General features: G+C 39.8%; 1 protein-coding gene across 1 annotated transcript; it reads left to right on the forward strand.

Annotated features, from left to right (window-relative positions):
- The first annotated feature begins 1,609 nt into the window (after positions 1–1,609).
- CRYBA1 (crystallin beta A1) lies at positions 1,610–5,334 on the forward strand. The gene is made up of 6 exons (XM_072430624.1): positions 1,610–1,658; positions 2,524–2,588; positions 3,426–3,544; positions 4,089–4,230; positions 4,698–4,840; positions 5,027–5,334. The coding sequence occupies exons 1-6, from the start codon at positions 1,628–1,630 to the stop codon at positions 5,172–5,174; spliced, it is 648 nt and encodes a 215-aa protein (XP_072286725.1). The 5' UTR covers positions 1,610–1,627; the 3' UTR covers positions 5,175–5,334.
- Positions 5,335–12,716: the final 7,382 nt, after the last annotated feature.

The raw sequence follows: 12,716 nt of genomic DNA on the forward strand, positions 1-12,716 counted from the left end.
GGTAATTGTAAGTAATGCATGGACATGTAAGTCAATTCAAAAATATTAGTTACAGTTGTTGGTAGATGATAGTGTTATACCACCTGACAGTTTCCTATATCCCCTAGGAATCATATTGGTGAGATTATAGAACCAGTTCGGAGTCTAAACACCTGCTGAGGTCATTAGGTACATTATTTCTCCCTGTAAGATTTTTTCTATGTATTTTCTACTATGAATAATGGAACTGGAGGATCTATAACATACAAAGGGAGGCAAAAACACATCCAAACGGACTAATTTATTAAAGCTTTTCAAGATTGGAGAAGATAGAATATCATGGAAGATGGGTGATCCAGCAAACCTGCAAAGGATATGGTCAGGACTAAAAAAATTGCCAATTAAGATCAAATAATTTTATGAAATCCATTCCAAGTTTGTTGGATCACCCAGGTTCTCTCATGATTGTCCATCTTTTCAAGTCTTGCATAGATTTAAAAAATCAGACCCAATGTCTCTGGACAGAGACAGAAGCGAGATCTCTTTTAGAATAGTCTGACCATCACAAAATAAAAAATAAGAGTGCTTTAGCCATGGCAACAGTTACAAATAACTTTGTGTAATATGTTATTAGATTACATCCATTTTTCATGCCTCCATTTTCCAAGTGCTATAGTTAATATTGTCACTATATTTATGTGAAATGAAAACAGTTGGCTGATATAAGAGTAATATGAAACATTAAACTGGCAATTAAGGCCTGAGGACATGTAAAAGGTCACATAATAACCCCTATTCACAAGTACCGCTTTGTTAAAGAAACGGAGCAAGATGGTGGCAAGGTAGAATATATCAGTAGGGATACCTTGTGAGGGGAACACACAGTCACTCAGCCCTCAAGAGGCAATGGGCCTGATTTATTAAAGCTCTCCAAGGATGGAAAGGATTTATTTTTATCAGTGAAGCTGGGTGATCCAGCAAACCTTGAACAGATCTGGTCCAGAATTGAAAAGATTTGCTAACAAATAGTTAATGACTTTTAGGAAATGCATTCCAGGTTTTCCTGGATCACCCAGCTTCACTGATGTGAAATGTATCCTCTCCAGCCTTGGAGAGCTTTAATCAATTAGGCCCAATATGTCATTGCATCTAAGCAAGTCAACTTTCCTAACTAGAGTATATTTTGAGAATATTTTATATTATATTTTGTAAAACTGTGCTTGATCCATACAGAAAAGCAACAGGTTAATTTAAAAATGCATCCCCATCCCCATTAAATTAATGTATTGTATGCTTCCTTTGTGCCCCTCTTAGTTTATTGATTAAACTGATTTAATTATTTGTGTTGGCAGGTGTTATTTATAACATATTATTTATTTATCAGTATATAATATATTATATTTATCAGTATCTCCCATAACTCTTTATACACAATGTATGCAGAAGTGTTAGAAGTTGGGCAGAAAAGTGAAGTCATAGGCTTTGGCTCATTCATGCAGACTGCAATATACAGGAGGCCTGGGATCAGCGGGAGACAATAGGCTAGACCAGATTGTGCTGACACAGGGTGAAATGCTGGCATTAGAACCCGTGCTTCCTCTCCCTATATAAACCCTGTGAATGGATGGAGGGAATAGGCAAGTGCCAGATGGAGATCCCAGCAGTTCAGACTGAGCGAGGTGAGTGCACAGCTCTAGCGGGCATCCAATTCTACACACTATAACGCATTTTATGCGGGATCCAGTACAGCATACAGAATGAGGGACCTCTCTATATTGGAATACTAGAGTCTGGATTGGTTTCTGAATTAATTCTATTTTTAAAAAATAGATCATTTTACTGTTTAGATTTATTAGCTTATATTGTAATCTTGGGGACACTTGCATTCACATAGTTGTATAGTTCTGATAAATCCCCAATCTATCTGTGTAAAGAAATAGGGGACAGGGATGATTATCATTATCATTTTGAGCCAAAATGAATGTATTTCTTTCAATAGCACCATTAAAGATCACAGAATTCATTGCTAAAAGCAGCTAAACACCTGAATCTATTAGCCTCGTCCTATCCCCTATACAACAGCTTTCAAATTGAGAGGGGAACATTAGGAGACAACCAGGCGTGCTCCATACAAGGTATATGTGAACAGGTGGATAGAGCAGAAGGATTTCTGGTCCATATTCTGCTGGTCTTTTCCTGTGCAATCATAGGGTAAGGACCAAGCTGTATTCATTTTTGCAGTAGAAAAAAAACTCTTAAAATCAGATGGACAAAATTACAAATCCCTATAGACCCTTGCACTGTCAGTATTCTTCTCAGAGGAAGCAGATCGGGGTGTACCTACATCAATAGGAATTACAATTCCATTAGCTGCTGTTGCTGTCAGAATATAACAAGCCTTTTTTACACTACAGTAAAAAAGTAAAAGAAAAGAATCTCTCTCTAGCTGTTGAGAAAGCTTGGAAAATAAGTGATAAATTATTTGAACATAAAATAGTAACAATCAATCTTGGTAAAATGTGATATGTTTTTTTTGTTCTGCAGAAGACATCACCACTGAAAAAATGGCCCAAACTAACCCACTTCCTGCTCCTCTGGGACCCTGGAAGGTATCCAACTATTGTACATGGGGGAGAGCTGATGGGGATAACAATAACACAGTTTTTTTAAATGAAAGCAGAACACTGAGACTTTATGTAGATTAGATGTTCCGTATCTGGGTTTTATCCTGAATTAGATCCAATAAAGAGATCATGTTATAGGAGAGTATTACCAAAAATGACTAAAAGGAGCCACTTGTGTTTACTTTATTGTATTTCTTGTCGACTGCTCAAAATAGTCTCTTTTGTTTGGCACCAAGAACAAGAAATCATGGGACCACTAAAACAAAAATATCCATTCATCATCCTTATCTGAATTTGTTTTAAGCAACAAAAACACAAAGGCAGCATATCACAAATCACATAACTGTTTTTACTAAATTGCAGAATTCACAATGATCAAAACCCTTAGAAGCCTGCAGGGGGTGATGTGCTGAACTGCGTACACCCAGAATTAAATTTAGGATCTCAGGGGATAGGAAAGACATCCTAAATTGTGGACTTATTAGCTACAGACAAACTGCAGACAGCATTAGCGGAGATACAAGTCCCAGAATGGAGTTTTATAGCAAACTGGAGTTTGTTTCATGGTTGTAGGTTGCCTAACCTAGTCTGCAGGGTAACCACCAATTGAAGTTGGTGTTTTTAAGGAGATCAGGCATCCAAAGCCACAACCCATATTGTATTCATTTTGTTACAATGGGATCTAAAAATTCCATTTATTGACACCCATCTAATTTAGTCTTTGCATGACTATAAAATTATTACTTTGAATTTGTAAATCCTGCCAAACGAATGAATAAAAGGTAATAGAACACAGAACTGATGGTCTTTTTTCTCTACCAGATTACAGTATATGACCAAGAGAACTTCCAAGGAAAGAGAATGGAATTCACTGCCTCCAACGCAAACATCATGGAGTGCGGCTTTGATAACATTAGGTCCCTGAAAGTCGAGTGTGGAGCGTAAGTATGGCCCCTTGGGGATTTCTAAAGCTTCTGGCACCATTTATGTAGTGAGGCACAACTATTCTGGTAATAGTGTCCCTCTAGATATGCATAAATAGTATAGCTTGTATAACAAAGACACCACAAATCACATGGACACAACAAATAGTTTGAGGAGACATAAGACTAAAAAAATACTAGTATGGGTGTCTGTGCTTATTTCTTTATTCTATTTCTTTATTCATTGACCCCCCAGGTCAATGCACCCATTTGGTCAGCTAGGGGTCTCTTACTCAGTTTGCTAGTTTTCAAATGGTCCCTTTTAAAATGAAGATTCATTTTAACCCCGTATTAGAATATATTAAAACTGTTTAGCTTTGACATGCCTTACTTGGCCACCTTATAGCTTGATGTAGAGTCTTAAATTAGCGTTTGTTCTTTTATCAGGCCCATAAAGACCCTATTCACACCCTGGGCTCTGCAGCATTCACTTGAACAAGGTAGTCATTGATTACAATTCACATTGGTCATTTTACTGAAATTCTTGTTTGTCTCCCTATAGATGGATTGGATATGAACACACAAGCTTCTGTGGTCAGCAGTTTGTCCTGGAAAGAGGAGAGTACCCCCGCTGGGATGCTTGGAGTGGTAGCAATGCCTATCACATTGAGCGCCTGATGTCTTTCCGCCCAATCTGTTCTGCTGTGAGTGTGCAAAGGATATCATGAGTGTTTCTGGTGGGGGGTAAAAAAACAAAAAAAAACCAAATGAAATGTTCAGTTGAGCATGAAACAAAATCATTTATTAAGTGTTTGGTATTTCAACGGTTAAAACAACTTCGAATCTGGCAGGACTTGAAGACAAGATCAGGTGAAGTGTACTGATACAAAAAATAATTATTTATCCAATAATTATGCACTGTCTTTGTCTTTAGGAATTTTTAAGCTCAATGTAATATGATGGTGTTATGGATATGAAAATGGTTTGGTAAAACCTTTTGAGAGATGACTTATTTTAACTTATAACTATGAAAAATATTCTATTACTGTTTAATGTGTAATAGAGTATATGTAAAGTAATATATGTAATATTTCCCCCCCTAATGTTCTGTAGATTTACATCCTATTCTCATCAAACCATTTATAAACATGTTTCATTTCGATTCATGCAGAACCATAAAGAATCCAAGCTGGTCATCTTTGAAAAAGAGAACTTCATTGGGCGCCAGTGGGAGATGTGCGATGACTACCCCTCTCTGCAGGCTATGGGCTGGGGCAACAACGAAGTTGGATCCATGAAGGTTCAGTGTGGCGCGTAAGTACTAAACACTAAGAAGAAGGCAGATTATACCTAAAGAGAAGAAACACATAATAATAATTTTTAAAACACTAAATATGGCCAGACTTTGGCCAACATGAGATAAGGGTTCTAACTTTATGAATAAAAGTTAACCAAGCCCCACTCATTCATTTATTACACTTTTTCTATACTTTCTTACAGTTGGGTGTGTTACCAGTATCCTGGTTATCGCGGCTACCAGTACATCCTGGAATGCGACCACCATGGAGGTGAATACAAGCACTGGAGAGAGTGGGGATCCCATGCCCAGACTTCCCAAATCCAATCTATCCGACGCATCCAGCAGTAAAAGGACAACACAGCTCTGTCACCTACCATTGCCGTGCTAGTGAGAGGTCACTGTTCACAGGCTTTCTGTGGTGCTACCAATCTCTTTTAATGATAATCTAGAAACAGAATTCTTTTATTGTACTGTGAATGCATGTTGGGAAAATTACTTCCTAATTGTACCAACTGCGAAAATGAAAATAAATGTAATTCAGAAAAAAATCAACATTGCAGATCTCTTTTCATTAATTACTGTTTTATGTGAAACCTCTTTGGAGACAAAGTCATTTTGTACTTGGGAAATGTGTATTATAAGAGTTGCAGCACCTGCTGGGGTTTTATATTGTATCAGTCTGGGATTTCTTTATCATAACTGTGGAATTAGGAACCGAAATAATGAAAGTTATAAAATTATGCTCCATCAGTGAGCTTGGGTAATTCTAAAACAGCATTGTCTAGGTGCTGACATAACCTTTGAAGAGTACTTGGAGCTCAATACTAGTGTGCTATACAAGTATTGTTGTGTTTGAGCTTTGCACAGGGGAAAATTTCTTGAAGTTAAATGTGTATAATAAAAAAGGATCTGCTTGAGCAACAGCCTTGGAGCCACAGAAGAAGCCATTGTGATCCAAATAGTCAACGTTACTCTCAAAAATCTTTTCAGTAATTTAATTGTAAAATCAGTCACCTAGTTTCATAAAGCCAGATTTTCAGGGTCCCTACACGACCAAAGTTACTTTGCCTACCAAAAAGACAAATACTGGATGGTCAGTGCAGCTCTGTATTTTGGTCTAAAATTGAATGGTCTTCATCCCCATGCTTAAGCTTAATAAGTTAGTTACCGTATTTTTCGGCGTATAAGACGCACTTTTTCTTCCCCAAAACTGGGGGGGAAAAGTGGGTGCGTCTTATACAGCGAACACAGTTTTTAAAAATAATTAAAATATCATACTCACCCGATCCTGCAATCCCGCGATGCTGCATGCTTCTTCTCTCCTCTCCTCCTGGCTGCAGCGCGTGTCTCCTCCTCCTCCGGGCGAGGAGAAGCCGGCACACGTGCCCCCGCGATCCTCCTCCTCCGAGCGAGGAGAAGCCGGCACACGTGCCCCCGCGATCCTCCTCCTCCGAGCGAGGAGAAGCCGGCACACGTGCCCCCGCGATCCTCCTCCTCCGAGTGAGGAGAAGCCGGCAAGCACACGTGCCCCTGCGATCTCGGAAGCACGCTGACCCTACGCACAGTACGGTAAGTGGCACAGGGTGATCAGAAGTGGATGAATTGGCACAGAGTGATCAGAAGGGGATACATTGGCACAGAGTGATCAGAAGGGGATACATTGGCACAGAGTGATCAGAAGGGGATACATTGGCACAGAGTGATCAGAAGGGGAAAAATTGGCACAGGGTGATCAGAAGGGGATGAATTGGCACAGGGTGATCAGAAGGGGATGAATTGGCACAGAGTGATCAGAAGGGGATAGATGGTCAACGATCGTCGTCCAATCTGATCCGCCGGTCCGGTCGTTCATTTCCAACGACTATCCTCGTTCGTCGGCGTCATTGGTTACTTTTTTTACGAACGATTTTTGGCCAATCAGTCGTTCGTCGTTCATTTCCAACGATAAAAATTGGAAGTGTGTACGCAGCTTTAGAGTAGAGTTGAAGATTTGAAGTGTGAACTATCAATCAGGCTGAATTGTGGATATATGAAGCAGACATCAGATTACAGGTTAGTAGTGCAAATTAGCCTCCTAAATTGCAAATTTTAAGTTCAATTTGTTAACCAACCATCAGATTGTAGGGTACTAACACATCAACTAGCCCCTCGATGGAAAGTTCAATTAGTCAGCTATAAAAAAAATCTAGTTGTCATCTAGTCCACAGTTTGAAAGTTGAATATCTCAACAAACCACCATGTCAACATGATGGCCCTGATTTATTAAAGCTCTCCAAGGCTGGAGAGAATACACTTTCATCAGTGAAGCTGGGTGATCCAGCAAACCTGGAATGGATTTCATTAACGTACTTTGTCATTTGCTAGCAAATGTTTTTGAATCCTGGACCAGATCCATTCCTGGTTTGCTGGATTACCCAACTTCACTGATTAAAGAGTATGCTCCCCAGTCTTGGAGAGCTTTAGTAAATCAGACCTGATGAGTCAACATGCCACCAGATTGAAGTCAAAATTATCAACTAACTGCTAAATTGTATCATATTTACTAACTAGCCACCTGATCGAAGACTGCCATTTACAACTTGCCATCAGAATGGATGTTAAAATTAGCTTCAAGAGTGGAACACCAGAAAACTTTTACTTTAAGTGAAATCACATGTAAATTGAAGCTCATACATTTATCCTACAGCTAAATTGAACAATGTAAATACAAAAGTAACAATGCTACTTTGTTTGTCTCCGTTTATATACACCATGTGAATGTGTGTGTTTTTGGCCACTCTGGCTGTAACATCTGCTGTATTCACACAGCAACTTCTTGCTACAGGTGTAAAAAATGCAATAAAATATTGCAATAGTAGTGTTAGCAATACTGCACCAATTTAAGCAACACATCAATTCCATAACAGCTAATGCCCTCTCCACCCTTCTCCTGTACATACGCTCCACTATCATACCCTTCATACTGCTCTCCTGATCTCCTAGAATAGGGGTCCCCAACCCCCGGTCTGTCTGACAGGAGGTCCCGCCCACCGCCCTGAGCCTGTGATCTGTACGGGAGACATGGTCCGCAGCTCTGGCCAGTGGGCCCACCCAAGCGGGGCCCTTCTCTTCTACATTTTGTTCTACACATACTACCTACTGGCATACCCTCCACACCTCTCTCCCGCTCATCCTAATACCCTCCACGCTCCTCCCCTGAGCATACTGCTGTCATGCCCTCTCCACATACTGACAGACTGCAGCAGCCCAAAATGTAGAGTAGGGTAGTCACCTCCTTTTCCACCCACATTCTACCCACTTTTATACCCTCTGCTATCCTTTACTGCACAGACTGTCTACTACTGAACTACTCTATACTCCTCTGCTGTGCATATTGCCCTCTGTGATACCCTCTGCACTCCTCTCCTGCACAGAGTACCCACTTCCATGCTCCTCTCATGAACAGACAACCCTTTATCATACCCTCCGCACTCCTCTCCTGAACAGACTTCCCTCTGTCATACCCTCTGCACTCCTCTCCATATTACTGTCATTATTGGACAACCCTCTGCACTCCTCTCCATATTACTGTCATTATTGGACAACCCTCTGCACTCCCATACTCCTCTCCTGCACAAATTGCCCTCTTTCATACCCTCTACACTCTTCACCTGCGTATATTGCCAGCTTTACTAACCTTCTGCAGTCCCAGCCCATGTGTGAATCCCTTAGGGCCTCCACTAAAATCTATTGGGAAGACTTTTGACTGACAAGTCTATGAAATGAAGTTTGTGTTATGAATTGTTTCACAGTGACCTTGTGTGACTACATGTGGTATGTCATTAATACATCCTTACAATCAGCAGTGTGCATTTTGTATAAATTTAGAATAAATGAGTAGTATTGCTGGTCAGATTCACATTAAAGTCAAATTCATCTAGAATATTGCTCCTTTAGTTTGGTTCTACAAACTCCATATAATGTTCTCATTCTAATAACTTGAGAAGCTGATGATATCTTACTGGGGAGATCAGTGTACTTGCAGCATATTTAGAATTTACTGCAGCAACAATCACGCCAGGTTGGGCCTGTAATGTAAAATGCAGATCTGTGTTGGATTCATATTCATCATTTTTTGCTAGCACTGGAGCTCAATAATTTAGATTATTTGCAACTGCAGCATATATTACTGTAGGCAATCATTGCCTCATTGCTGCCGGTGAACTTCTTATAACAGTGCACAACAACAATTTTGCTAATGGGAATAACACATGTGATTTACATGATATTGAGTGTGCTGATTCCAAATCTGAACACAGAATTTGCCTATCACGTACATATTTTAGGATATAGGCGTGCTATAGCTGTTCAAATGGTCGGTATTTGGGTAATGTATTTTTATATGGGCACTATATAACAGTTGCAGCTATCACTATGCCTGCTGCCACCTCAGCTGAATCACGCCCCCTGGTGGCATGCATGTTCCAGCAGTGGCTGGGCAAATCAGTGAGCTGGCGTCAGAAATAGGTATATAAGCCGAGATGGACCAAGGGCTTGTCTCTAGTGCGAAACCATCTTATTGGATAGTACAGATAGGACATAGTGAGTCTGTTTTGACCTAAAGATAAGTAGGCACAGCAGTGTTAATACACCAGACAATTTTTGCTACATTTGTGATAAATATATCCCACGTGATCAATGTAAGAACCTAACCAAGAGGGTGAGATTTGCTTAAAAGTTTTACTTTGGATGTGAAATAGGAGATCAGGATAAAAGCTGGGCACCTCATATCTGCTGTCTGGTGTGTTACGCTGGCCTAACACAATGGTTGAATGGGAAAAGTAATAAAATGCCTTTTGCTGTGCCTATGGTTTAGCGTGAGCCAAAAGACCATCACTAGGACTGCTACTTCTGTATGAGGAAAATTGCTGGGTTTTCTAAGACTAAATCAAATCATTGTCTATCCTGATTGTGAATGTGCTCTGAAGCCAGTGCCACAGGATGCAGAGAATTCGGTGCCAGTCCCTCCTACATCTGTTGTTACTGACAGTGACATGTTGGATGAAGAACAGGACGATGATCTTGATGTTAATGAATGTTATGAACTCCAATTTGAAGAGGGTAAGGCACGTTTTTAAAGCCAATCAGATTTAGATGATCTAGTAAGGGATTTGTCTTTGTCAAAAGAAAAATCTGAACTGTTAACCACCAGATTAAAGGTGTAGAATTTGCTACAAAAAGGAACAACAACTTCACACTTTTGTCTTCGTCACACAAAGTTTGCAGGTTATTACAAGCTGGAAAACGACATTTTCTTCTGTACCGACGTGAGTGGTCTGATGGAGGTAGGTTGCGAATACATACCAGAGCAGTGGAGATTGTTCATAGACTCAGGCAAAGCAAGTTTTAAAGCTGTATTGCTGTATAAAGGTTCCTCTTGCTCATGCCGAGGGAATGAAAGAGACATAAGAATCCATGGAGGTCATTTTGAAATTGATTAACTATTCAGAATACAAGTGGAATATTGTGATGACCTGAAGGTGGTGGCACACCTTCTTGGCCTGCAATTGGGATATACAAAACATATGTGCTTTCTGTGCCTGTGGAACAGTCGTGATGACAGCAATAATTGCTAAGTGAAAGAATGGCCACCCACCCCTGAACACACTTTTGGCCAGTACAACATGAAACATAAATCACTCACTGATCCACAGAAAGTTTCCCATCTCCCACTTCATATTAAACTTGGATTAATGAAAAACTTTGTTGTTGCAATAGATCGTGATGGTTCCAGTTTTCAGTATCTGAAGGACAAGTTTGGAAAAGTTATAACAGATGCTAAACTGAAAGCAGACATTTTTGTTGGTCCCCAAATCCGCAATTTGATAGTTGATGCCTCATTCAGAGACAAACTCAACCTACTTGAACTTGCTGCTTAGGATTAATTTTGTGCTAGTTGCACAAAACTTTCTGGGCAACCAGCGAGCTGAAAACCATGCTGAACTTGTGAACAACATGCTAACAGCATACCATCAACATGACTTCTGTAATGTCATGGAACTATGAGCCAAAAGTTAGTTATGTATAGAGATTACATAGAGATTACATAGAGATTGTCCAGGCTAAATCATAATGGGCAGCACGGTGGCTCAGGGGTTAGCACTCCAGCCTTTGCAGCGCTAGGTCCCAGGTTCGATCCCCAGCCAGGACACTATCTGCATGGAGTTTGCAGGTTCTCCCCATGTTTGTGTGGGTTTCCTCTGGGTACTTTGGTTTCCTCCCACATTCCAAAAACATGCAGTTAGGTTCATTAGCTTCTCCCTAACAATTGACCTTAGACTACATTGATCACATATGACTATGGTAGGGACATTAGATTGTGAGCTCCTTTGAGGGACAGTTAGTGACACGACTATGGACTTTGTACAGCGCTGCGTAATATGATGGCGCTATATAAATACTGTGTAGTAATAATGCTGTACTTTTTTTTTTTTCCACAAAGAAACTCCATGGGTAGCAGCCACCTTTAGACTACCACTAAGTCTGCCACTCACAGAAGCCCCTTAATGAAAACAAATAAAGGCCATCTTGAAGATTAAACAAAATACCTTTAGGCTATGTTCAGACTGATACTAAGGTTGCAATGCAGTTACCGCTTCCTCATTTCAGTGCAGCACCACCTTTATGTAGATGTTACGACCCCACAGCAGCCACATAGAGAATTTGCTGAAACAGCATATGCAATATAAGGTGTGGAGACATTGGAATGCACCTTCTTTAAACCTTCTGCTTTTCAGGGGTCATAAAGTCTTGTGATTCAATGCTTATTTGTATGAGTGGAGGTAATCTGCTTATTGGATATAACTGTCTTTCTAGGGAAAAATTACATATCACTTTTTAAAGAAGTTTCAAATACTCTGAACATTATGTATGACCTCTAACAACTCATAACTCCACATAGGATGGGGTTTATTCTAAACTATGCTGAGATCAACACTAAAGTTCAGGCGGGGGTGTAGTATCTGATGGCCAGCATATAAAATTAAGAAGTGAAGTGAATGTATTGTGATTTTTTCACATTATATTTGAATTATATCTATAAATACACATTGTAATTTGTTTGTCAGGCAGCTGTGGAATAATGTAAATGGAAATGTTCCTGTACAGTGAAGGACCTTCATGAAGCTTCTCTCTGCAAACAAGGCAGAAATAACTTCCTGATCCCCCCATGTATCCTTCACACAATCTATACAGACCTGGCAGAAGTTGTTTCCACATTTCAGCATTACAAGATGTGTATACATTTCCAGACAGACAATAAGCCAGCTCAGTTGTTACCTATTGTCATCACTGACAGCAGAACAGAGAAATGAAAGTGGAATTTTGTGGAAATTTGTGGACCTGCCAAAAATGTATCTGCACAAGGGAAGGTTGACCTTTGAGATGAGATTAGTTTTACTAAAGGACATTAATAATAAAGAATCTCATGAAAACCATTGTACCTGCTTTAGGAAAATTCCTTTCCAGTACAGCATTTCCAGAATGACCTCAAGTCATGAAGCTAATTTCATTTGTGACAGCACTAGGATTGTATTCACATCCTTTCACCACTGCAGAAAAATAATTCAAAAGCATCCTTATTGTGATTTTCAAAGAAACCTGAGAATTTCTGTATGCTATTGCCAGGCTACATTGGCAGGAGATGACAATATTTGTCCTTTCTTCAAACACCAAGTAGTCACAATTACCTGGAAACATCACTTGCAGAAAAACAGCCATTTAATGTCATAAGATACATCTCTCAGAAAAGGTGAAGCTGTGGGTTATGATTTGTTTACTGATGTGTACAGCCATGAGAAAGAAATTACCAACATCTTTATGACCCTTGTAAACACAGATGGTCTGTCGGAC

This window comes from Pyxicephalus adspersus, chromosome 1 (genome assembly GCF_032062135.1).
Source record: "Pyxicephalus adspersus chromosome 1, UCB_Pads_2.0, whole genome shotgun sequence".
NCBI classification, from domain to species: domain Eukaryota; kingdom Metazoa; phylum Chordata; class Amphibia; order Anura; family Pyxicephalidae; genus Pyxicephalus; species Pyxicephalus adspersus.

Bases quoted from the DNA above. Each gene is read 5' to 3' on its own strand.
- CRYBA1 (XM_072430624.1), top strand. From the start codon at position 1,628: ATGGAGATCCCAGCAGTTCAGACTGAGCGAG. The intron at 1,659-2,523 runs GTGAGTGCACAG...TTTGTTCTGCAG, and splicing joins AGCAGTTCAGACTGAGCGAG to AAGACATCACCACTGAAAAA. The intron at 4,841-5,026 runs GTAAGTACTAAA...ACTTTCTTACAG, and splicing joins ATGAAGGTTCAGTGTGGCGC to TTGGGTGTGTTACCAGTATC.